We start from the raw sequence: 27,034 nt of genomic DNA, 5'->3' as shown, positions 1-27,034 counted from the left end.
ATAATATAACTAAGATGAAAACCTACCCCAGCATTTCTCAGACCATCCCAGAACCACCAGGGATGATTGCTTCAAATGCTGGCAATAGAATTTTTGGGGTTTGGATCTGGAGACCCAGGCTTTTACCAAACCCTCAAGTGATTTACGTGTAGACAGAAGACCTTTCCCAGTGACTTCATCAATGAGATTTACCGCTCGTTTCTTAACAAGGTGCATATAGCAATAGACGTGTTACCTGGATATGAGTTTCCTAAAATCCATGCTCCACAAAAGCATAGCTAACATTAGAGAAGGAAAAAAATAATCAGCCAATATATGCAACAAGACTTCTCTCATGAATGCCAAGTTATTTATCAGACCGATTACCTAGATCAGGGTTAGCAAGCTACAGTCCTCAGAACAAATCCATTATGATGCAGTCTCTGTAAATAAAGTTTTATTCTATCACATAGGGTCCTGGCTGCTTTCCTGTGACTGTGGCTGAGCTGATAGTTGCAACTGGGACTGTATGTCTACAAAGCCAAACACATTTACTATCTGACCCTTTATAGAAAAATTTGCTGACTTCTGGCCTAGGTCATGTTTTTGAGTATAAGAAAGGTAGACTTAGCCCCAGGGTCTTTGTTGTAAAATTCAAGAGGGAGAAATTCAACATACTTATGAGAAATGCAAATGTTTAGTAATTTTTTGATAAGGCATACTTCCTTTTATTTAAGACTATTTTTTAGTATCAAAAAGTGGAATTTTGATAGGGTTTATAAAGAGCAATAACACAGTTCCTGTCAAAAATTTAAATATACATACTCTTCAACCCAGCTATCTTATATCTAGGAACCCAGTGGGAAACTCAGTCCATGTGGTGGGAACACAGCTGCCTTCCAACACCCCTTTCTCTCTCCTGTCCCCTTTCCTCCTCCCTCCCTCTCTCTCTCTCTCTCTCTCTCTCTCAATGTCTCTCTGTCTTATTCTCTGTCTCTCTCTCAGGTCCTCTGTCTACATAGTACCCTGATGAACAATATGAGCTGCTAACTCTCAGGGGAGAGTGAAAGAGAAAGAGAGAGAGAGAGGAAGGAGAGAGGCCAGCCTAGTGGGCTCCATCTTTATGGAGGTAAGGTCATTACCTCTCCTCCTCTTGAAGCCCAATGAAGGGGTCTCCAGCGGGTAACTTGTAAAACCTGAAAGTGCCTACTAGCAAACTGACTCACTTTATAGTGGGATATCTTAGGATGAAGCTCTCAAATTGAAGGGAAATCAGAAATTCAGAAGGAACCATGGTTTACCATCAAACTTGAGGACCAAAGATCCAAGGCTTTGGATCAAGCTTTGCTTGAAGCTAATCTACTTCTTGAAGCTTCAGTTATGTGGGCTAACAGTTTCCCTTTATCCCTTAAGTCAGCTTGAGTCAGCTTTTCTGGTACTGTAACTCAAAGTATCCCTAATTGATACAGATTGTAAGTAGCACACCCCACAAAGTGGAACTGGCTGAAGGCAGAAGCTGAGATCAGTCAGTGAAGACACCTCCTCCTAGTATAACAGCTGGTTTCCCCCCTGGCCTGTTCTGTATTCTTAGTATGGCCATCTGCCTAGCAAGGTTGCATCAAAAAGGAAAATTCAGGATGTTGGAGACTGACTAATTCTTGCATAAATCAGTAAGGCCCGTTAAGAAAAAGATTAGCTCACTTTGAAATTGGCTCGTCTGATAGCAGAGAGGGGGCGGGGGGAAGTTTCCTTAAGAGAAGCCCTTTTTTTTGTGTGCTGCCTGCACACCAAGCTGGTTTGCATACCAGTGACCTGGAGCTTGCAGACCGGAAAAGCAGAACCCTCCACGGCAAGGTGATGTTAGTATGAGCAGGAATAGGAAGATGGGAGATGAGGAAGGATGAAAAAGTGGGGTCCAGAAAGGGCCAGATCCACCCTCTCCGCAGACACCCCACCCCTTTTAAATATTTATCTGTGGACAAAATGAGCAATCACGCTCTTGCATCACAGCTGGGGTGCAGCCAGGGGCAAGGAGCTGATTGATCCCAGGGACCCCTGCGCCATGGCATCGTTTCAGCAGCAGAGGGCACTGTGGGGACAGCAGTCAGTGGCCTGGGGGAGGAGGTATGGCTGTGAAGGGATGACCAGCGCGACCAGAGCTCCAGCACTGCAAGAGAGGTGTTCTGAACCCACTTCTAGAAGTGACATTAGCTGACAGATTTTCTGCTTCTAATTAACCATCCAGTGGAAGTGACCAAAAACAGATCAGAACCCTTGAAAAATGAGAACGGAGCTGCATTGCCTCTGAAACGCCAAGGCTGGCCAAAACAGCCTAGGACTACACCCAACAGTGGTTTTCAAACTGCCTGTGCGTTACATCACCCTGCGAGTTTCAAAATTACTGACGCCCAGTCCCCACCTAACTAAACCTGAACTAAATTCAAAACTTTGCAGGTGAGGTCCTGGCACTGGAATTTCTAAAAACTTTCCCAAGGGATTCTAAGGTGCATTCAAGGTTGAAAAGCAAATCCTTAGGCACCCACTCCAACAGGAAATAGCCAGCCTCTATAAAAATATTCACCCGAAGTGGGATTCCCAGATAAAATACAAGATTCCCAGTTAAATTTGAATTTCAGACACACACCAAATGGTTTTTTTTAAGTATATCCCAAATAGTGCCTATACTTACATACTCACATGAAAAAGTCATGCATTCATTCTGTATTTTTATTTACTAACGCTGGCCACTGCAGCCTCCAAGCCTCTCCTCAGATATGGCTATGGAGAACATTCTCCCAGAAAGCAGAGCACAGAACACCTGAGAAGCGGACCAGGGCTCTCAGCCAGCTGGCAGACAGGGAGTCCTCGTGAGACTGCAGGCAGGTTCGCTAGACCGTCGCTAACAGAAGCCTTCAAACACCAGCATTGGCTAAGCGTTCAACAAGTGTTAGCCATCATTCTGAGGAAAGCCTCGCTTATGAAAATGAACTTGGTACTCAAACATGCGTCACAGTATGTATCATCTGGGGACTCGTTTAAGTAGAAAAATGTCCTAGATCGTTTCAGCTATGACTGGGTGATAATGCGCCAGTTTCGACTTTCTAGGAAAGTATCCCCAGTGAGTGTCTGGCACCCCTCTGCTAGCACTCTGTCCCTTTCTGGTGGTTTCTGCCCCTCTTCACATGTCTCTGCTCTTCCCCCAGTGTCCCTCCCAGCCTATGGTTCTGATCAGTTGGGCAAACAAAATCGATGGAGTCATTGCAAGGAAAAGGCTGGTTTACCTTTTATATAAGCGCCTTCCGTGTTTTGAAATGCAGTGCTGGGCAAAAGTGTCCCATGAGCATTTGTTGTTTGACATATACGATACGACTGCTGCAAGACAGAGCTAATGCTGCTGATTGATCCACACACTGAATGTGAGGAGAACTGAAAGGGGGGGTGGGTGAAGAACGTGTCGCGAGAAGTCAGAGAAAATATTTATTACATCACACAATTCAACAATGGAAATAAATCACAAAGGTTAAATAAGATACATAAACTAAAATCAAAGTTAGAGAGGGCTGCAGAGTGTAGCTGAGGGTGGGGGTGGGGGTGGGACCCATAAAGGAGGTGCCCTCCAGAGTTCCAAGGTCATTGCCCCAGCTCAGGTGCCTGCTCGCCAGTCTGCACACAGCTGTGACACCTTCCTGGTAGCTTCCCGGCCACTCAGGCATTCAGCTCCAGGTCGCTGATATACTTCTGGACCCAGGCCTCCCTGGGGTCAGCACAGATCTGCCGGCCTCTTTTGGTTTGGAAGCTGTGGAGAGGCGTGGAAGGGTTACACGCTGAGGAATCTAGCAGGGGAATCCTGGGCCCACTGTGACCCCTCCATCCTTCTCTGCCTCAGACCTCTCAGGGCCTGTTCACATGCTCATCTAATGTACCCTCATGTTGGGGTTCCTGACCTCCTCTGGGTCTCGTATGGGGGTCCACTCAGAAAGCCAACTTCCTGTTGTCATCTCAACAGCAGGGGCAGTTCCTTCAGGACTCCCCACAGGCACCCAGACCAGCTCAGAAAACACGGCAGTGGTCTCCCCTGGTGTCCTGTGCTCCGATGGGTCTCAGAAGGCTGAGTCCTCCAAGGGGCGGCCTCATCCCAGCCCTCCCATCTCCTTCCCCAGGAAGACTGGGCCTCACATGACACCGGGCTTGGAACACTGGCTGCTGGTCTCGTAATAGTCGACCACAAATTTCTGAGGAATCTGCCGGGAGATATAGAAGAAGCAGCAGGAAGTCGGGGTGTCAGCACCAACTGAGAAAAACAGGACAGAAAGATCCTAAGTCGTTATTCAGAAGATAGGGCGAGCCAGCCATTCCCTGAGGGTCAGGAAGAACTGGAAGGAGGCAGTCCTGCGCAGGTGTGGGGATGTGGGGGCTTTAAAGATATCCAGAAGGAAGTGGCATTTCTTCTTTTCCTTGACATTTTTATTTCTGTGTCTCTCTTTCTGTATTTGTCATTCTCTGTCTGTCTTGGTTTGGGGTCTCTGTGTCTCTCCACCAGGAATTTAGCTTTCTGAACAAACTACTCCCTTTCTGTCTCTCCCTGGGCAGTTCCATCTGGAATTCATGAGGAGAGCAAAGACTACACCCCCGAGAGCCAGTTGGACACAGATTCTTCCTCTTGTCGAAATCCCAGCTGGGCATTCGTTTTTCCATCCTTAGAATGGGACTTCCTCCCACCCCCTCCCAGAGCTGGACAACAGAATGGCTAAAACACTATGGGAAAGAAACCCCTCCTCAGGAAACAGGCTAGGAAATCTCTCTGAAGTTCTCCACCCAGAGGGGACCAGGCACAAGACTTGGGCCCCGGGGTCCGAGCCGTGGCCAGAGAGTGGGAGGGCAGGGGCAAAAGGAGGCAGGGAGGACAGACTCACAAGAGGAAGAGTAGGTCTGGGAACAGAGTGCCGCGGTGAGAAGCAGGACGGCCAGGGCAGCCGCGGGGACCTCCATGGCGCTGGGCAGTAGAGGGTGTGAGCTCAAGCGGTGGCCAAGTGGAGCTGGGACCCGAGACCTGCTGCCTCCTTCTGGGGTCTAAACCATGTCTTTTCTATATAGGCAGCCTCGGGGTATTAGAAGATAGAAAGTCGAGGAAACCAAGGGGGGATATTTAAAATCATCGGTGTTGGTGTCATGCTGTGAGCTGTATAAAGTGGGAGAGCTCTGGGTCGCCACAAAAGTTCAGGCTATTTGCAACAATGGTTCAGTTGCCTCCTCGAGGGGGAAATGGTTTCTATAGTGAGAGGAGGTGAGATGCTGGTGTGACCCGGGGAGCAGGTGCCTTCTCACAAGACCAGATCCGGAGATAAGCATTTCTGCCACAGAGCCTTCTGCTATGTGCCCAGCTGTCAGACGGCATCGAGGGGACACAGATGATAATGCCGTGGAGTCTGAAGGAGATCACCCAAGCCAGAACACACCCCGGATGGAGACAGCAGAACGAGAGGAAGCCTCCGCTCCTCAAGGGGCAAGATCAAGGCTGGCCTTTCAGACTTCAGCTCCATCATCAAACATGCACGAATCTCAGCAGTACGCAGAGGGGTGTCAGGACCTGGCAATGAGCTCTTCTGATTGTAATGTCAGCTTCGGATTGCCGAAGCATCCGTTTCAAAGACATATTGCCAGTGAGGCTGCCAGATAAAGAGCCAGGCTGCCCCGCCCATACATTTCCCCTTTGAGAAAGGTCCGAGTAACCCATACAGCTGGTCACTTAAGTGACCCTGCTTTTCCCTTCCCGTGTTCTAATTCCTGCTCTTAGGTTTTACATTTACCAATGGTGAATCCACAAAGCCCCAGGCCCCCCACCCTTAACCCCAATAAAGGCAGAACCCCAGGTCTATGCTCTCCCTGTCTCTTTACCAGTGACTTCACCGGGAGGCCCTCAGGCATGCCGAGTACCCCTGTGAGTAATAAACCTTGCGTTTTAAAATTTCCCTGATGGTTGCTGCTGAGGTGCGAGCCTCACAGTCATAATAAGAACCACAAACGGCTGTTGGGTCACAACACTGGCTCCAGCTGGGGAAATGTCTGGGGGGCTCAACACCAGCACTAGCTACATAGCCCAGCATCTCAAGATCATAGCATCACTATCAAAGGGCTGAGACCCCCACAAAAAAGCTGGTCCCTGGGTTAATTGGGCTAATGGGGCGGGAGGGCTAATGTGAATGATGAGCCTTAAACTGTTGTTATCATTTGACCAGCAAAGTACTCTGCCAGGGATCTGTCCTATGGATAGAAAGAGAAAGATGAAGAAAGTTGTATGCACAATGGTGTTTGTCACAGCTTGTTTGTAACAATTCAAAAAGGACCTACAGGGTGTCTGGGTGGCTCAGTCGGTCAAGCTTTGGACTTGATCTCAGCTCAGGTCATGATCTCAGGGCCATGAGTTCTAGCCCTGTGTTGGGCTCCACGCTGGGCATGGAGCCTACTTAAAAAAATAATAATAATAATAATTTTTTTAAAAAGAAATAGGTAGTTTTTTAAAGCAAAAAACCAAAATTAATTAAAATTAATATGATTAAATCAATTATGGTATATTCACCTCTTATAATAACAATTAACCCTTAAAAACTGAGAACGTGAAGAAATGTTCAAAGGAAGTCCTTGTTCCTCAAAAACCCTAGAACATTTCCTGTGTCCTTATTGTAAAGTCGAGGTGGCATTTCCGGGGTTTGTCTGGCAGCTCAGTGACATCATCAGAGACTCTTTTCTTAAAATCTTTCCCCTTCCCCCAACATTTTGTTGGCTTTTCTTGGGGAGGGGTGGTCGCTTCATGGTTACAAAACGGCTGCTGCTGCTCAGGCATCAGGTCTTCACAAAGTCTTCTCCACAGGCTTATAAGGGAGTCTCATAAGAGTAGAGAAAAAGCAACATTACTAGTGTTTTTAATTCAAATTGGGGTTTTTTTTAACTTCATTTGTAATGTGAACTGTAGATCACCGTCCAAAAGTAGCAAAAGCTAATTCTATTTTAAAGATTTTATTTTTAAGTGATCTCTACACCCAACATGGAGTTTGAACTCATGACCCCGAAATCAAGAGACGCATGGTCTTCTGACTGAGCCAGCCAGGCACCCAGCAAAAGCTAATTTAAAAAATACATAAAATAGAAAAGATTAAAATTTAGTTTATCTCTGAAAGCTAGGTAAGCAGCAGGGCAGGTCCCAGTAAGGATGTGGGCTGTCTGCTTCCACACTCTTCCCACCTCATTGTGGCATCTATGACTTCTGAGGCGTAATTTGAGGAAAATTTCTTTCCTGAAAGGTAGGGAAAATGTTATAACCCAAATCTAACCACTATTAACATTTTGGTTTATTTCTTTCAAGTGCATTTTTTTCTAGGCTTATGATAGTTCCGTTTGCTTATTTGCTTTCTTCCTCCTTTTTACTGTATGTTTGGGGCGGAGAGGGGGCAGGTCAGGGGCATTATTATAATCATAATGTGAATGTAATTTTGTATTTTTATTATTTATATTTAATATTGTAAGACTTTTCCAGATCATTCTAGTATTTTTAAGAGCTGCCTGATCGACTCAACCATGAGCCTAGTGCATCAATATGATCGTGTGTTATTACAGCTCAATGATTATAGATCATTGATTATAGATCATTACTCTGGAACATTTGAACTAGTTCTAGTTTTGTATTTAGTTTTTAATTATAGTGTATTTTATTTATAGTATATTTATATTTATAGTATAGGGTATTATTTATAGTATCTATTTATTATAGTGTATTTTAATTATAAATAAACTGTACCAAACATCTACATCCATAAAACATTCTCCATAAGTGAGGTTATTTCTATTGGATATTTTCCTACCGGTTGACTTTCAGGGCCAAAAAGGAGGGACACCTAAGTCTCCCGACCTATATAGATACCCCATATACAATGTGTGTTTTTATCCCCTACTGTCAAACTCAGTGATGGCATATGATAGAGACTTGTGAATGTTTGGTGAATGAAACAGCAATTAAAAAGCTGATTTTGTCACTCTTGTCGTGCTTGGGGTCCAGGGTTCCCCAATTCCATTCTGTCCACCTGGATCCAGGTCAAACATAGGCTGGGCTACTCAAGACTCAGTGGTATCATTATATAGATCACATCGGTGCAGCCAAAAGACCAGTGAAGGACATTAGACGTGTCTGCTTTGTGGATGGGAAAGAGAACAGTGCAGTTCATAGACAGATCTGCTTTGGTAGAAGGAACCAGCTAAGCATGGTCCCCTGATGACAACTCCTGGTTTCCCCCTCACTGGTTAATCATTTCCTTAGAAACACTAATCAACATGATGTCATGGTCCTTTTCAGCTAGGGTGTGGTTTAAGCGTGACTCGTGTGCCCAGGATGCTGAAGTGTCACCACAGATGTCAGCCTACGTGGTCAGAAGAGCTGGAGCAGAGCACAGATCTGCTCTGTGGGAAGAATCGTCAATCTGTAGATCTCTCCATGCCCTTAGAGCTCTAACACAAACATCATCTCACCTCTCGTCACTGTCCAAAATGTTCTCACACTATCAGTCCCAACAAGTAAGCAACTGAGCTGTTCTTGCATAACCTGAACCTCCATGTGCGACCCCAGGTACCCCAACATATGTGTCTCATAGCATGACACCATGTAACAGCTTCTCCCCTGGCCAGCCGCTGGCTCCCCATGCTCCAGAGTTGCCTATACAGGGACAAGGACATGGCTTGGACCCCAGAAGGATATAGGCAGCAGTAGGTACCCAGTCCTGACTTGGCTTTGCCCACACTCCTCCACGCCCAACATTGTTAAGGTCTCCACAGCTGCCCTGTTGACCATCTCCTCACATGGCCCTCAGCTCATGGTCTTGTCCACACCACAAGACTCTCAACCCTTATCCTTTCTTGCTGTTAAGGTTGTGTAGATGCCTAAACCATATCACTTACATCCTATAGCTAGAAAGTCCCTAAATGAAAGCAAAGAACTTCACAGAAGGTTTCAAATGTTCTAGGCTGTTTCCCAAGGAGTTTTATCTATCCTAGTCTCAGAATCTGAGAGGCAGAGGAAGACTAGGACCCATTTACTGCTGGGAAAATTGAGGTCTAACTCAGTCTCTAACAAGACGCAGATGCCAGGTCTATTTGGTTCCTAGGATGAGCCAAATGGCAAATTTCCCTCAGTTCTCCCAAGGAGCTCCATCCTTTGGGTGACTTAGAAGATGAGGTCTTCTCGGAAATATCTCTGTAGGCCAGACAAAGTTTCCTCAAAAGAAGTGGAAGGAGGGCCCACGGTTCCGATAGCCAGACTTCCTCAAGAGGGAGCTAGAGACTGAGAATAAGAAAGAGATTCAAAACAAAAATTCAAGATAAACAAGCAATGGTTGGCTCCCTTGGTTCCTTTTGTGCCTTACTCTGCAGCTCTGGGCAGCAACATCTCCGTCAACTTCCCCCCAGGCCCCTCACAGTATGGAAGAAGTTGGCTCGGCTTTTTTCAGACACGTGTTTGCTGCTCCCTCACACTGAGGCTAGACACCACACTGCTCCTGCTGTCTCTCTTCTTTCCCTCCAGATCTGTCCCAGATTTGTTGATAATCATGGTGACACTGGCAGCCAGCCTCCCTCTCCTCGTGTGACGTCAGAAGCATTCCTCCCTCTCAGAGAGAAGCAGGTCATGTGGAAGAGAGACGACCCACAGGACATGGGCTGAGGAGCAGAAAGGTACAGGCAGAGGGTTTTCTTTCTTTCTGGATTTTTTTCTTCCCAGGATTTTTGAAATAAAACTCCATCTGACATTTTGCATCTATCCTTTTAATAGTTAATAGTAAAAATCAAGTATTTTCATGTCATTCTATGTCCTTAAGGATCCATCCATGGATTAACTTTATTAATTCCAACACTGTAGACTGTAGTTTGGGATCAATTATTTGGTTACAGATAAGCTGTGCCAAATAACATTGCCCCTAAAGTTTTTCCCATTTGTGAGTTCATTTCCATGGGATAGATTCTGAGAAGTTGCCTCTGGTTGAAAGAGTATGGACATCTGTAAGGCTGCTGACCTTCATCCAGGATTAAATCTGGACTCACTGTAGGTCTACGATGAATATCTGTTCAATAGACCAATTTCTGGAAAGCTAATCCTTATTTTTACCATTCTTGTGCTCCAGGCTTTCCAGTTCTGTTCTTTCCTTAAGATGTAGTCGTGTATATGTATATGTATATGTATATGTATATGTATATGTATATGTATATGTATGTGTATGTGTATGTGTATGTGTATGTGTATATGTATGTGTATGTGTATGTGTATATGTATATGTATGTGTATATGTATATGTATGTGTATATGTATATGTATATGTATGTGTATGTGTATATGTATGTGTATGTGTATATGTATATGTATGTGTATATGTATATGTATATGTATGTAGAATAAACTTGGCTTCTACCGCTTGAGACTGAAGGACATTATTACCCCTGTCACATGCATACGGTCAGAATTACTGTGGAAGTCCATCAGAACACTCTGTTTTATGGAAGGAGGCTTGTCGCCCATCTGGGGAAATGACTTCCTTTCAAGCACCCCAATCAAATTAGCAATTGAACCTTTCTGGTGTGCACCCTAAACTTCTCATAACTATGGGCAACCCTGGGTTGTACAACTCACATGACGATGCCATACTTAATTTCTTGCTTAGCTACCTCTAATTTGTGTTCCCATAGCCATAGGGCTGCCTATAGAAAGGAAGAGAGACAGCTCAGATCCTCGGAGTCCAGCACTAGTGAGTTCCCAAGACCCATCTCAGCTCTGCCCACACTTGTCCACCTGTCCAGCGCTATGAGGGGCCTTGTGGCTGCTGGCTTTACCCTCCTCTGCACCACAGGCCCACGGCTCCTATGCACAAGGTGAGTCTTATTGTCCACTTGCCTACAACAGTTGCTCCCCACACGGGCCAGAAGTCAGTCCCCATCTTCCTAGTGCTGTGGTCTGAGAACCCCCATGTGAAATTAGAGAGCCTCAAGTGGGCTTTGAAAATGACACAGTTGTTTTCTTCAAAAGGTTCAAAAAGACGGAGCGCCTGGGTGGCACAGCGGTTAAGCGTCTGCCTTCAGCTCAGGGCGTGATCCCGGCGTTACGGGATCGAGCCCCACATCAGGCTCCTCTACTGGGAGCCTGCTTCTTCCTCTCCCACTCCCCCTGCTTGTGTTCCCTCTCTCGCTGGCTGTCTCTATCTCTGTCAAATAAATAAATAAAATCTTTTTTTTAAAAACTTCAAAAAGAGCTTGTTGATCTGGGCTGCAGAATGGGAGTTAGGAGAGGTTTGATCCTACTTTTCAGACGAGATCACTAAAGCCTAGCTTATTGGGTTATTAATATGCAGTAGAATCTTGGTCTATTTAGATCCTATTGCTGCTGATAAGTTTTAGAAGAATTATAAAATTGTTCCTACTTTCACTCAATATCTGTATGATTTAATGGATTCGAAAAAAAAAATTTCCCCCAAAGGAAGTTAGGAAAAGGGAGTAGACTCTCTATGGGCTGATTCCTTGTGGAGTAAGTCAGAACTCAAAATAGTCAAAAGCAGCGATAAGACAAGGGAAATTAATGAGAAACAAACAAATAAACAAAAAAGCCAAATTATTTCCAGCTTCCTTTCCTCCTAAGCCTCAACTCTGAGCTATGCTATCTCTCTCTACTTCTTCCCAACCCTTTCAGGCTCACCTGTGCTCTAACTTCTGTTGTTCTTGTTCCCTCGCAAGTAAGTTTACACCACATCCCCCTGCTGCTTCGCTTACATGTCCCTGCAGATCCCCCACAACCTTGTGGTTGCCTATTTTAGACCAGCAGCTAGTGCCCAAACATGGTGTCAGGTGCCATTCTTCCTGCCCAACCCTGGGGAAACACAGGACATGGGGGTTGGGAGTGTCTGCAGGAGTCAGAGCAGGGGTGCTCCAAATGATGGATAAGGAGCTGTCCTGAGAAGACCTGGCCTTCTGGGGGTCTTTTGTGCATGCAGAACACAGAGAGAGACCACTGAGCTATTTCCCAACATGGGATGGGCATGCAGGGAGCCAGGGAGGTCGCGCCCAGAAGTAAAGGGAAGAGAAGGAAGAAAGAGACAGCAGAAAGGAAGTGACCTAAGGTTATCTCCATAAATCACTCAGGAAAGAACTAGGAGTCGTGAGGTTTGGGCAATGATCCCCTGATAAGGTGGTCCAGCGCTAAGCTGCCCACAGGGATGAAGATGAACGGGCCAGAGGTGGTCAAGAATATCCTTACTCATTCTCTATATAATACTTCTGCCTTCTCCACAGCTTTGTCACCAAACAGGGCCAGTATTTCTGTGCCAACCCCAGCAGTGCCTGGGTCCAGGAATACATCAGGGACCTGGAGAGAATCCAAGTGGTCCATCAGGAACCCATTAGAGGTATGGGTAGATTGAGCAGCAGGGACCTGAACCAGAGAACTGTCTCTATAACTCCAGAAATTCCCTCTCTCCTCCTAACCACATTCTGGAAACTAATTTAGTTAAGCTATTTTAATATTACAAACTGTTTTATTATTTGATTTTTTTTTGAACAATCATATGACACCCTCTTATCCCTAAATCCCTTCCCAGTCAATCATACAGTGGTTGCCATATTGAAGGTGTTAGTGAATGACTGTGTTCCTATCTCTGGGTAGACATTGGGCCAAATCCATCAACAGACGCATATTGAGTTTTTATGAGACCTTCACTCTGTGATGCGTGTCAGAATAATAAAGACTCTTTTTGTTCTCTTAAGTGAATCTTGGAGTTTTGTCTATTCTTTGGTTTGGTCTGGTTTCCCTGACAAAGCAGTTTCACTGGCTGGAAAGAATAAGAGGGAATGATCAGGGGTACCTGAGTAGGAAGGGATGACAAGAGAAAATGGATGAGTGTCATTCCAATGATACCGGGCTTTACGCTGGTGATACAGTCCTCATAGGCTGAAGAATAAGCAAAGTATTCGAAACAAATGCAAATTTATATGCATCAGGGAAATCCGCTGAGATGAACAACAAACAAGGCATTCTATCATGCATGTTAATGCATTTCCATGAGTTCAGCTTTTTAAGAATAAAGGCTAACAGTTTTTGAGGATTTACTATAGCCACAGCCTGTGCCAAGGAATTTACGTGCATTGTCTGGTCTTCAAAATATCATTGTGTTGTCTATACTGCTTATCTCCCTTTGACATATGAGGAAACAGAGTCTCAGTACAGTTAAGAAACTTGCCCGAGGTCACACAGCTAGGCATGTTGGAGTGAAACCTGAAGACCAGAGCAAGTCCCACACTCCTGATTAACCGCTAGGAAACAGTCTCTCAATGTGCCCATGTTCCGTCGGAAACAGATTCACCAGGAATGCACAAATCCCTAATACAAGAGAGTCTATACTAGGCAAGCAACGAGTAAGGACTTGTTTGTCGAAGATCCCAGAAAAGACAGAAATCCATGGATGTAAGCCTGGTGTTAGAGAGTTCTCCTAGACTAAAGATGTTTGCAATTCAGAAGAGGCTGGTGAGGACATAATCTGAAGCTTTCACAGCCTGAATGGGCTGGAGGAAAACAGAGTCTGGGGCTGAGGGTCCCAGGGAAGGGACCTTAGGAAACCATCCCATGTTTGGGTTGATGCCATAAAGTAAAAGTAAATTAGAAGTGAACCAGTCCCTGAACAGACAGGGGGCATGGTCTAGAAAATCTCAAACTCTGAAATTTTTAAAAACATGATCTCAGTTGTTGATGCAACAAATGCTTGACAAACAAAGCCTGAACTTTTTGGCAAGGCACTAAAAGCTGTAATGAGTATAACTGCAGATTTGTAAAAGTGAAAAAATAAATTCCAGAACTGAAAAATGCAATAACTGAAATAAAAAAAATCAGAGCATATTAAACACAACAGAAGAAATGTTGGTAAAGTTAAAACATAATCAAAATGAAGCAAGGAGAAACAGAATAGAAAATACAAAAGAGAGAATATAAAAAGGTGTCTGTCATCTGGTTAACTGAAATCCCAGAATGAGAAGAGAAAGAGAAGACAGCAGATGTATCTGGAGAGATAAATGGCTAACATTTTTCCAAAACTGCTGAAAGGTATGATTTTGAAGATTCCAAGAGCGAAGACATCATCCCTGTTGCTATCAATGGACCAAGTTAATGCCAACCACTCTTACCATCAGCCCAAGCCTACAGAGGAGAGATACCAGTGAACTTTTTAGAGATGCTGGTGCCCCTTCCACCGGTGAATACTGATGGCTTTGGTAAATAGTACGTTCTCCGGGATTTCCCATGGAACATTATCTGGTGGGTCTTCCAGCCTCACCCAATATATGCATTCCAGCATGCTCACTTCCATGAACCTCTTTATCCCTTTCTCCTCCATCTGTCATGGCAAGTCAGGTATTTTAACTTCACTCAGCATGATCCATTGCTTTCTCCAGGCTTCTGGAACTTTCCTGGCAGCAAATTTTTACCAACCCCTGAGATCCTTGCCAGGTAGTTATAACCTATACCTAGAGAGAGTACTCCCAAGTCAATAAGCTCCCCCTTATCCAGTCTTGTGTTCCAGTTTGCTTGATCAAGCACCCTCAGAATCCAAACCCAAGGCACTTCCCCAGCTCAGGCTGGCACATGCTTACTAAACTTCGCTGTTCCTTTGGAATATAGTCCCTATACTCCCTTCTCAGAAATAATAATTGACTGATACAAGAAGACTATTTAACAAGAAGATATGGAAACTATGAATGGTCCTATTTCTGTTAATGAATTAAATCAGTAATTAAAATCCTTTGGGAAAAGAAAGCCTTCATATGTAGCTGGCTCTATAAGCAAGCTCCGTCAAACATTTATGGAAGAAATAATGGAGGAAGTATAGCCTTTTAACAAATGGCACGGCAGCAACTGAACATCCATAGACCAAAAAAACATGACATTGACCTCAACCTAACACCTTATGCAAAAAATTAACTCAAAATGGATCATGGACCTAAATGTAAAACATAAAGCTATAAAGCTTTTAGGGGAAAAAAATAGAAAATAGAAAATTTTCAGGATCTAAGTTTTTAGATTGGATGCCAAAAGTACAACCCATAAAAGGAAATTTTGATAAACTGGACTCCCTTAAAACTTTATAGTTTTGCTCTTTCAAAGACCCTGTCAACAAGGTGAAAGACAAACTACAGAATGAGAGAAAATATCCACAAACCACAGATCTGGCAAAAGGACTTGTATTTGGAATATGTAAAGAACTCTCGAAACTCAACAGTAAACAAACCAACAGTCCAATCAGAAAATGGGCAAGAGGTATGAAGGAACATTTCAATGAAGAGGAAATACGCACCACAAATAAACAATGGTATTGTTGACTGTGGGTTTTTTAATCCTTATTTTTAAAGATACAGACTGAAATAGTCAAGTAGGTAAGATAATGTCACCCTCCCCTTGCCCACAAAGTTGTCCATGTCTTAATCCCTGGAAGCTATGAACATGTTATGTTATACAGTCTGGAGGAATCAAGAGTGCTATCCATCGACTCTAAATTGAGGAGATTACTCTGGATTATCTGAGTGGGCCCAATGTAATCCCAGGGATCCTTATAATATGGGAGGCATGAAGGTCAGTGTCAGAGTGACGCAATGGGAGGAAGACTTGAGCAGCCATTGTCGGCTACATCCAAGAAATGTGGGCAGCTTCTAGAAGCCAAAAAAGACAAGAAAATGGATTCTCCCATCGAGTCCTCAAAAAGGAATGAAGCCCTGCAGACACCTTGGTTTTAACCCTTTGAGACCCATTTCAGGACTTCTGACCTCCAGAACGATAACAAACATAAATGTGTTGTTTTGAGTGACTGAGTTTGTGGTAATTTGTTACAGCAGCAATAAGAAACTAATACAAATATTTACAGATAAAATGATATCATAGAGGTTTTAAAATGTAGCCGCAATTTCTCTGACATTCCGCTCATGAGAGGTGGGATCTAGTTCCCTCCTCCTTGACTCTGGCCAGGCTTGTGACTGCTTCCATTACAATGGAGGAGATGCAATATGACTTCTGTGGCTAGGTTGTGGAGGGCCACACACCTTCCATCTAGTTCACCAGGAATAGTCATCTCGGAGCCCCGAGACTGCCAGCCTGGAAGGGCCACATGTAGACAGCTCCTGTTGACAGTCCAAGCTGACCCTATCAACCAGCCCAGCCCAGGTGCCAGACATGTGATTGAGGAAGCCATCCTAGAAATAGACCTTCCAGTGCAGAGGTGAGGGTTATTTATGATAGGACAACTTGTGGCATCATAATTTATATCACATCTGCATGGTCAGAGCTGTTGTAAAATAGCATCAGCACCTTCTGCCCTATGGGAGAGTAACAGTCAGCCCACAGTTCACAGGTATATCTGTCCTTGCAAGGAGGCCTGCGGTGGTACCAATTCCTGGCCACGCACTAACTACAGAAATAATTTCTTAAGAACAATCTCAATGAACTAGTAAACAATTATCTGAGAAGTGCCCACAACTGATGGAGAAATTGAACTACATTTGAAGAGCTGAGCCCCTGTGTTAACCAAAGGGTGTTGACAAAACCTGAGTTGTGCAACTCACAGCATGACACCAACACTATCATTAAAATCTTCCCCACCCATCACCCCCAGTTTCCATCTTCTAATGCCATGGGGCTTCCTAGAAAGAGAAGGAGTGACGGCTTGAACCTGGTGCCAGCTACAAGTACCCAAGTCTCGTCTTAGCGCCAATGCTTGATCTCAGAACCTCCTGCCCGCCCAACATCATGGAGGCATTCGAGACTCACCATGACCCTTTGCTCCCAGACCTTCTCAATACCATGTCAGTCTATCGTCCCTACTGTCTTTTTCAGATGTCACCCTCTCTGGTCCCAGGTGAGACTATATCAAAAATGTCCTGATGACAAAGATCACTCAGGTGAAAATAGAGTACTCAACACGGGGATTTGAACCGCCCTGGTCTCTCTTTCAAAAGCATCCAAGCTATCATATTTTATCAAGTAGTTCAGAGAGAAAGGAGAGAGAGCAGAGGAGGTTAAGTTCCACTTTATAGATAAAATAATTGAGGCCCAATTCACTGAATAACAGTTGGCAAGAGGCATACCCCAGGTCTATTCACTTCCCATTGGTGTAGATAAGTTTAGATTCACGTCAGCTATTCTCAAAAGCCCAGTTGTTTTGATGACATAAGATATATCCCAGTTTGACCTCTGTTCCATTGTGACATCCCAGGCTAGATGAATTTCCTTCCTAAAAAAGGCAGAAGACTAGATAAAACATTTTAAGTTTCTTAAAGAATAAAAACCAAAATGGAGAGATAGACATGGGAATTTCTAGGAAAAAAGCACATCCCCCAGTTCATTTGAATTCCCCAACTTTAAGAAATACTATGACTTTCTAGTTCCTTTTGACCTTTTTTGGGATTAACATAAAGAAGTTGATCTTTGGATTTTAAATGACTCAGTCTCATGCTGCGCTTTCTCCTACAATTAGTGTTAACTCCCCAGCCTCTTGCTGCTTCTCTTACACCCGCCAGAGTATCCCTCAAGATTTTGTAGCAGACGCTTATGAAACTGACAGCCAGTGCTCTAAGCCCAGTGACATATAAGGGCACTCCTCCTACTCACTCTTGGTGAGAAACTGGGGAAGCCCTGGGGGAAAGAGCAACCCCCACTGGTGGTATAGGGAGGTAGACTGGGCACCATCCTGGGAACACCCAGATCTCTGGCCCATCACAAGTACAGAAGTTTCTGAGCTAGTCCAGGGCCAGGAAGGAGCCAGAAGAAGCTGGCCACGTGCAGAAGAAGAGGGGGAAGAAAGTGACAGCAGGAGGAAAGCTGTAGGAGGAGATCCCCATGAGACAGTTAAGGAAATTGGGGGCCCTCAAGTTTGAGAGCTGATTGCTGAGAAAGTGACAGACCCTGAGATGTCAAGTCAGAAAAAGGGATGGAAGGGCTACTGTGGGCCCAGAAACTTCCCAGCTGGCTATGTCCTCCTGAATCCTTCCGTCTTCTCTATCCATTTAGCTTCCAAACTAAAAGAGACCACTTGGTCTGTGCCAACCCCAGTGATGCCTGGGTCCATCATGAACCTGGAGCTGAATTTGAGGAGTATAGGAAGAAAGAACCAAATCAATGCATAGATGGAGGAACAGGGACCTCAGCCAGAAGAACAGCACTTGGAACCTCAGGAGCTACCTCTTTTATGGGTCTAAACCCCACCTCCCACTAACCAAACTCTGGAGCCTTCCATACTTAAATTTTAATTTATTTAAATTATTTCATCTTTATTTTTATTTTGAACTATGTTTTCCATTGAATGTTATCTCTAAGAAATCACATAGCACATGGTCATTCAAGGTGATGTTGAATGATGGTACTAAATTTCGTCTTTAGATATTTGACCAAATCCATCAACAAACAAGAATTTTTAAATACCTGTTTTTTCAACGAGTATTTGGTCTTTGCACTATGTTTTAACCTTGTGAATAACAAAGATGCTTTCATTTGTTTTAAAGTAAGCCTAGACCTTCTAGCCATTGTGTTGCTTGTTTTCTTGAATGTAAATAATACCAACTGCGAGGAATGAAAGGGGAAGTTTGAGAAAATAAGGGAAGTGAGAAAAGACAGAAAACATGCCACTATAATCTGTAATGACACCTCACTTTACAATGGAGATTATCAACCAGAAAAGCCAGAGCTGAAATATATGTTTAGATTAAACCATAATCTCTATTCTCTAAAATAAAATCAGCACTTGACCTAAACAAAAGAGCAAGACATTCTTTCATATGCATCTTTGCATTTTTTAAATAAATCAAGCTTTCTTAAGAATAATAATTTACAATTATTGAATTGAACATGAATTAAGAACTTTCATGCATTGGCTCATTTTGTCCTCGGAATACTACTGTGACGCCTGTTCTGTTATTGTGCCAATTGATAGATAAGGAGACAGAAGTTCAGGGAGGTTAACTCCTCCATCAGTTGGCTGTGTTGGGATGTTCATGTCCCACGCCCTTAACCATCGGACCCCTATCTCTCAAGGAGTTGTTGTACCCGGAACAGACTTAACCTGGCATTCCCTGTTCCGTGATGTGGGCGCTCTGGGTCCAGCTAACCAGGAGATCATCATTGTGGGTGTGCAAAAGCAAGATGATTCAAGTCCCTCTACCTGTTAATTGCATCTTCACTTTGCTTACACATATCAAGCCAAAAGTCAGAGTGTAGGCAGTCTCTCTGCTTGCCATCTGTCTCCCTTCCCCTACTCAGATATATCCTCAGGGCACAGCAACAAATATGCTGTCTATGAGACTCTAAATAGTGAGAAGACTCCCTCTTTCCTTGATGGCACCTCCAATTTCTACAAATATTTCCTTTGGAGTTCTCTCATCCACCTTTGGGGAGCAGAGAAACTGTAATTCTCCTGCTCTGGGCAATGATTCTTTCCTGTCCCCTCTCTTCACTCTCCTGTCTCAATAGAAGAGAGTGATGAGGAGAGGTAAAGGGCTGGTCCTGCCATCATCAGAGGACGTCTTGGCTGGAGGGGTCTATGGCATGGTCTTGAATGAGACAACGACTTTGCAACAGGATAAATCCCAGTCAATACCTTGTTAAATGACACAGAAAATTCCAAGACAACACAGGGCAGTGACACTGCCTAATGCTGGAAAATAAAGGAGGATAATTACTCATAGGATTAGACCAGAACTCTACAACTTAGATGGGGAATCCACAACTACTTCTTCAATTTTATCTATTTATTTTTAAAGATATATTTATTTATTTTAGAGAGCAAAAGAGAGAGAGAGAGAGAGAGTGCCCTCATGCAAGTAGGGGGGAGGAGCAGAGGAAGAGGGAGAGAATCCTCAAGCAGACTATCAGCTAAGTGTGGAAACTGACACAGGGCTTGATTTCATGACCCTAAGATCGTGACCTGAGCCAAAATCAAGAGTCAGACACTTAACTGAATAAGCCACCTAAGCGCTCCTATTTCTTCAATTTTAGAAAAGATACACACAATTTATATGAGGATTAATATTCTTCATATATCAAGAACAAATTGGTAAAAAAAAAAATAACAGACATATTATATACCTAAGTGTATTGAACTCTAAAATTTTGCTTCTAAAAGAAATTAAAGTTTTCCTTTTCCCCATTATCCTTTCTGAAAACTCTATTAGAATTAAAAATAGGGGCGCCTGGGTGGCACAGCGGTTAAGCGTCTGCCTTCGGCTCAGGGCGTGATCCCGGCGTTGCGGGATCGAGCCCCACATCAGGCTCTTCTGCTATGAGCCTGCTTCTTCCTCTCCCACTCCCTCTGCTTGTGTTCCCTCTCTCACTGGCTGTCTCTATCTCTGTCAAANGTTAAAAAAAAAAAAAAAAACTTTAAAAAAAAAAAAAAAAAAAAAAAAAGAATTAAAAATAAATGTCCAACCAGAGCAGGTCTTGGTGACATTGAATACAACAGGTATCCAGGGAGCTTGGAGTGCAAGTGAAAAGTGAGCTCCTTACCAAGTTCTCCTATATGAAGACATGGTCAAGGCTTTACCCACAAGGCTCAGCACCTTTACATTTGCTCCCTCTGATTTCCCACGATTTTCATCTCTATGTCCAAAGACTTGTACACAAGTCCTTATAAAAGTGTTATTTAAAATATCCCCAGACAGGGACATCTGGCTGGCTCATTTTGATAGAGCATGTGACTCTTGATCTAGGGTCCTGGGTTCAAGCCCCAAGTTGGGCATGGAGCCTACTTTATATATATATATATATATATATATATATCCCCAAACTTTATTCAAAATAGAACACAAATGTCCATCGAGTGGTGAGTGGGTAAACAAATTGTGGTACAGTTAGTTGTGCAAGACCATGATGTGTGTATTCTTAAAAACCATTGCACGCTGCAAAATCATGCAATAAAAACCACAGGGCTTGCGGAAGAGAGAGTTGGGGCATGACATTGAAACGTTTTATCAGTGACACACACAAAAGAAATAGGAACTAGCAAAAGCACAGTTTTACACATCTGAAATCGTTAACATAAATACAATACATACGGCACTTTACTTTGACAAAGGCCTGAATCAAGGAAATACAAATCAAAGCCACAACAAGATACCACCTCACACCTGTCAGAATGGCTAAAATTAACAAGTCAGGAAACAACAGGTGTTGGTGAGGATGAGGAGAAAGGGGAACCCTCCTATACTGTTGGTGGAAATGCAAGCTGGTGAAGCCACGCTGGAAAACAGTATGGAGGGTCCTCAAAAAGTTAAAAATAGAGCTACCCTACAACCCAGAAACTGCACTACTAGGCATTTATCTAAAGGATACACACATAGTGATTCGGAGGGGCACCTGCACCCCAAGGTTTAGAGCAGCAATGTCTTCAAGAGGCAAACTATGGAAAGAGCCCAAATGTCCATCGACAGACAAATGGATAAAGAAGATGTGTACACACACGCACTGGACTATCAGCCATCAAAAGGAATGAAATCTTGCCATTTGCAATGACGTGGGTAGAACCAGAGGGTATTGTGCTAAGCAAACTAAGTCAGTCAGAGAGAAACAAATACCATATGATTTCACTGATATGTGGAATTTAAGAAACAAAACAGAAGAACATAGGGGAAGGGAGGGAAAAATAAAATAAGATGAAAATTGAGAGGGAGGCAAACCATAAGAGATGCTGAAGTCCAGGAAACAAACTGAGGGTTGCTGGAGGGGAGGTGGGTGGAGGGATGGGAAAACTGGGTAATGGACATTAAGGAGGGCACGTGATATAATGAGCATTAGGTGTTATATGCAACAGATGAATCACTAAATTCTAACTCTGAAACTAATTTTTTTAAAAAAGGCCTGAAGTTTGCTGATGGAAGTGGGAGTATATTCTCTGAGCATAGTGGAATTTAATTAGAAATCTATAACAAGGGGCGCCTGGGTGGCTCAGTCAGTTAAGCGTCTGCCTTCAGCTCAGGTCATGACCCCAGAGTCCTGGGATTGAGCCCCACTTCAGGCTCCCTGCTCAGTGGGGGAGCCTGCTTCTCCCTCTGCTTGCTGCTCCCCCTGCCTGTGCTCTCTCTCTCTCAAATAAATAAAATCTTTTTTTAAAGACATCTATAACAACAAGATACATAGAAAATGCCTAAATTATTTGAAAATAAAGAATGCAGTTCTAGGGGCACCTGGGTGGCTCAGTCGTTAAGTGTTTGCCTTCGGCTCAGGGCGTGATCCCGGCGTTCTGGGATCGAGCCCCACATCAGGCTCCTCTGCTATGAGCCTGCTCCTTCCTCTCCCACTCCCCCTGCTTGTGTTCCCTCTCTCGCTGACTGGCTCTCTCTGTCGAATAAATAAATAAAATCTTTAAAAAAAAAAAAAGAATGCAGTTCTAAATTGCTCATGCACCAAAGACAAAATCACTAGGGTAACAAGAGAACATTTTGAATTAAATGGCAATGAAAACATACATAAAAAATCGGCATTGTGAAGCTGAAGCAGAACCGAGAAGAGAATTTACAGCTTTAAAGGTTTCTATGTGAAAAGAAGAAAGGTGTGAAATAATGGATAATGCCTCCACCCCAAGAAGCTAGGAAAAATTGAGCAGATTAAACCCAAAGTAAATAGAGGGAAGAAAATTATAAGATTGGTAAGCAATGAGACAGAAAACAGGCAAAAGAAAAAAGTCAGGAAAATCAAAAATTGGTCATTTGGAAAGATTACTGATAAACCCTTGCTGCTTCTTGTACATTTCTCACTGGGCCCCTCACAAATGTCCTCTTAGAGACCAGCTGCTCATGCTCCCAGCCTGGTGCTATGTTTAGGCCAGTCCTCCTGCCATCCTGGGGAGAGAGAGATCCTGCAGGACGAGGAGTGGACAGAGACACAGACAGGTGAGCCCCCCCAGGTGTGCAGAACACGGAGAGATCCCTGGGGTGTTTCTGCATTGACCCAGGCCCCACAGGGAATCAAGGACAAGCTACCTCCATGCAAAGAAGAGAGAGGAGGGGAACTCAGCTTCCATGAACAATGAAAAAAGGTCTAGGGACCTTGAGGGCTGGGGGAGTATGTGTGGCTCTGAAGGAGAAGAGAGACATGGAGCAGAGACAGAGAGCATCCCCCAGGCATTCTGATATGAAATTGTTCCTTTTTTATACACTTCTCCCTCTCACCGTGGCTTCCTCCATCTAAGAGACTGGAAAGGTCTGTGCCAACCCCAGCAATGTGTGGATCCAGGAAACCATCAGCAACTGGAATTTGACCCCTGAAGAGCCTAGAACCAGCCAGGAAAGTGCTACCGATGTGAACAGATTTTGGGCACAGGGACCTGAGCCAGGAAACGTCAGAAGCTGCTTCCAGACATATTTTGAGGCTCTGTTTTACATCTGCTTTAAACCTAGGTGAGCTATGTTATGGTTGTGATTCCTTTTCAATTTCTAATTCTATTATTTACTGAATGTTTCAAGAGGTCACATGGCTCGGTCTTACTGCCCCTCACCTTTCCCCCTTTGGTCACTCAGAGGATTTCAGTAGCTGCCATTTGCAGGGTCTAGGCAGATGTTATAAGAAATTCATCAAACCAGCAATATGTATGGACTAAGGGTACCGAGTTCTAGATTCTAAGTTTGGAACGAATAAAGTTCTCCTTCCTTCCTTTCTCCTGTGTCCTTCCCTCCAAATTACATTAAATGTTAAATTTGAGAAGTATCAATACCAGAGAGGCTATGGAACAACTGGCAGGTCCCATGGCCACTGCGAGTGTGAACTGGTCGTATTGTTTTGAAAAGCACTGTCGCCATCGGGTACAGTAAAAGTGTGCGCAAAGACCCAGGACCCCGCTCCTGGGTGCCTCCCACAAATACCCTTGCATGCATACGCCAGGACACATGGCAGCCCTGTTGGCTTTAGCAAACATAAGAGGAGGTGAATGAAAACATGTATATAGGGTGTACACCCATACACTGAAATGTCCCCAGGAATGACAGTAAATGAGCGGCAGCTACACACCGCAGCATGGGTGAATCTCAGAAGCATGATGTAGAGAGAGAGAAAAAAAACTGTGCAAGAATGCATATAATGATTCTATGCATATAAAGTTCAAAAACAGACAAAACTAAAAATATGTTAAGATGCAAATATGCATGGTGAAACTGTAAGAAAAGCCAGAGTGCAGAATAGACAATATTTGGGAAAGAGATCACTCAGAGGAAGAAAGGCAGGGGATAGAATTACAGAGGGGCCCACAGGATGTAGCGATGTTTGGTGTATTGTGTCTCTTTATTAATCCATATTTTATGCTACTCAATAATAAGTGAAAATAATTATAAAAATCAGGTTATAGAAAAGAGCATTTAAGTATGACCCTGTTTTTAAATTGTATATGTATATGATATGTATAACGATCATGTATAGAAAAATGACTGGAAAGTTACACATTGAAATATTAATAGTGATAAACTGAGTTTTTTTCTCTTTTTTAATTTTCTTCAAAATTCTATAAAAAGAATGTGCCATTTTTGTTAAAAATTATTTTAAGGGGGGGTCGGAAAAAGATGGCGGAGGAGTAGGGGACCTTTTTTCAGCTGGTCCCCTGAATCGAACTGGATATCTACCAGATCATCCGGACTACCCATGAAATCAGCCTGAGACACAGGAAGATACATCTGGATCTCTACAAATGAACATCTCCAGCGCTGAGTATTGAGGTACGAAGCGGGGAGCCGTGAATCCCGCGCACAGATATTGGAAGATAAACTGAAGGGGGAGGGAGCCGCCGCACTCGGGCGCCAGGAAGCAGTAGCCACCTGCACTGGGGAGCAGGCTGACTCGCGGACTGGCACCCACGAGAGAGCAGACAGAGACCGTGAGCCCAGGAACACGTGTGTGTCCAAACTGAGAACTGGAGCTGCGGAGGGTGCACTCAAACTAGATTGAAACCAGGAGCTCCAGAGCATGCAGGGGAACTGGGGGTGGCTGGCGGTGTTAGAAGCACAAAGGACAGAGACAGCTCTGCCCTGGAAGTGAAGGCTGGGAGAGCAGCTGTGGGGCGCACATCCCAGGACTCTGCGGGGTTTTTAGCAGCACCCACGGAAACAGAGTTAAAGTGGCTAGGAGAGCTCAGTGGAGAGCGGACTGCGATCTCTCTGTTCTGAGACAGAGGCTAGGATATGGCCACTGCTGCTCTGACTCTTAGAAGAGTCACAGAAAACCTCCAGGGAAAGCCACCAGAGAACAAAAGCCGGGAAATACCAGCTCACATTGTGCCCATCCCCATCCCCCCTTGCAGGGGCAGGGAGACTCTACCCCAACAGGGTTGCCTGAGTATCAGTGCCGCAGGCCCCTCCCCCAGAAGGCAGGCTGAAAAATCAAGAAGCCCACATCCCTAAGGTCCCTATAAAACAAGTGCACACTGCCTCGGTCCTGGTCAGTAATTTGGGCTCTGTACATCCCTGCAACCTCTTCTCATCAGAATGACGAGGAGGAACCCTCAGCAAAGAAAGGACACAGAGACTGTGGCCTCTGCCACAGAACTGATGGATATGGATATAACCAAATTGTCAGAAATGGAGTTCAGAGTAACAATGGTCAAGATGATGTGTAGGCTTGAAAACAATATTAATGAAAATATCAATGAGAATATAGAACCTCTAAGGGCGGAAATGAGAGTGAATATGGCAGAAATTAAAAATGCTATGAATCAAATGCAGTCTAAACTAGATGCTCCGATGGCCAGGGTAAATGAGGCAGAAGAACGAATTAGTGAATTGGAAGATGGTTTAGTAGAAGAGAAGATAAAAATGAAAACTTGGCTCAAAAAAATCCAATCTCGGGGCGCCTGGGTGGCACAGCGGTTAAGCGCATCTGCCTTCGGCTCAGGGCGTGATCCCGGCGTTATGGGTTCGAGCCCCACATCAGGCTCCTCTGCGTGAATTGGAAGATGGTTTAGTAGAAGAGAAGATAATGTGTTCCCTCTCTCGCTGGCTGTCTCTATCTCTGTCGAATAAATAAATAAAATCTTTAAAAAAAAAAAAATCCAATCTCAAGAATGCAGATTACGGGAGATTACTGACTCAATGAAAGGTTCCAGTGTAAGAATCATTGGCATCCCTGAGGGGGTGGAGAAAGAGAGAGATCTAGAAGAGATATTTGAACAAATTATAGCTGAGAACTTCCCCAATCTGGCAAAGGAAACAAGCATTCGTGTCCAAGAGGCAGAGAGGACCCCTCCCAAGATCAATGAGAGCAGACCTACACCATGTCACGTCATAGTGCAATTCGCAAATATTAGATCCAAGGATACAGTCTTGAAAGCGGCCAGGGGGAAGAAAACCCTCACGTACAGAGAGAGAAATATCAGAATAATGTCAGACCTGTCTACAGATACCTGGCAGGCCAGGAAGGGTTGACAAGTTATTTTCAAAACTCTGAGAAGAACATGCAGCCAAGGATCCTTTATCCAGCAAGGCTGTCATTCAGAGTGGATGGAGAGACAAGGACCTTCCAAGAGCGGCAGAAACTGAAAGAATATGTGACCACCAAGCCAGCCCTACAAGGAATATTAAGGGGGGGTTCTATAAAAGTAAAAAGACCCCAAGAGTGATACAGAACAGAAATTTATAATCTGTAGAAACAAAGATTTCACAGGCAACATGACATCATTAAAATCATCTCTCTCAATAATCACTCTCAATGTGAATGGCCTAAATGCTCCCATAAAATGCCACAGGGTTGAAGATTGGATAAAAAGTCATGACCCATCCATTTGCTGTCTACAAGAGACTCATTTTGAACCTAAAGATATATCCAGACTGAAAGTGAAGGGATGGAAAACCATTTTTCATGNATGGACCTCAAAAGAAAGCTGGGGTAGCAATTCTCATATCAGACAGATTAGATTTTAAACTAAAGACTGTAGTTAGAGATACAGAAGGACAATATATTCTTCCTTATGGATGTATCCAACAAGTGGATATGACAATTATAAATATCTATGCCCCCAACAGGGGAGCAGCTAGATAC

The 27,034-nt window shown here is 44.0% G+C and overlaps 1 protein-coding gene and 1 long non-coding RNA gene across 3 annotated transcripts in view; one reads left to right on the top strand and one right to left on the bottom strand.

The window, feature by feature from the left end:
• Positions 1-3,442: 3,442 nt before the first annotated feature.
• The window catches only part of LOC100469295 (C-C motif chemokine 3), a 44,228-nt gene continuing 20,636 nt past the window's right edge, over positions 3,443-27,034 (bottom strand). Inside the window, exons 1-3 of one of the 2 annotated variants that reach the window (XM_002931084.4) lie at positions 4,893-9,359; positions 4,156-4,270; positions 3,443-3,775 (exon numbers count right to left, since the gene is read on the bottom strand). In XM_002931084.4, coding sequence (XP_002931130.1) covers positions 3,685-3,775; positions 4,156-4,270; positions 4,893-4,968 — 282 coding nt within the window. In that variant the 5' untranslated portion in view covers positions 4,969-9,359 and the 3' untranslated portion in view covers positions 3,443-3,684. Of the gene's footprint in view, positions 3,776-4,155; positions 4,271-4,892; positions 9,360-27,034 lie in introns of those variants that run through there. The other variant, XM_034639805.1, reaches the window with a different exon arrangement.
• Positions 9,397-11,096, top strand: LOC105235036. Its single transcript, XR_853483.3, has 3 exons — positions 9,397-9,693; positions 10,699-10,881; positions 11,036-11,096. It is a non-coding gene; the product is annotated as an uncharacterized LOC105235036 (long non-coding RNA).

The sequence above is a fragment of the Ailuropoda melanoleuca genome, chromosome 13 (assembly GCF_002007445.2).
Source record: "Ailuropoda melanoleuca isolate Jingjing chromosome 13, ASM200744v2, whole genome shotgun sequence".
Classification (NCBI taxonomy): domain Eukaryota; kingdom Metazoa; phylum Chordata; class Mammalia; order Carnivora; family Ursidae; genus Ailuropoda; species Ailuropoda melanoleuca.
Note: the sequence above shows the minus strand (reverse complement) of the source record. Positions and strands in the feature narration are given on the sequence as shown.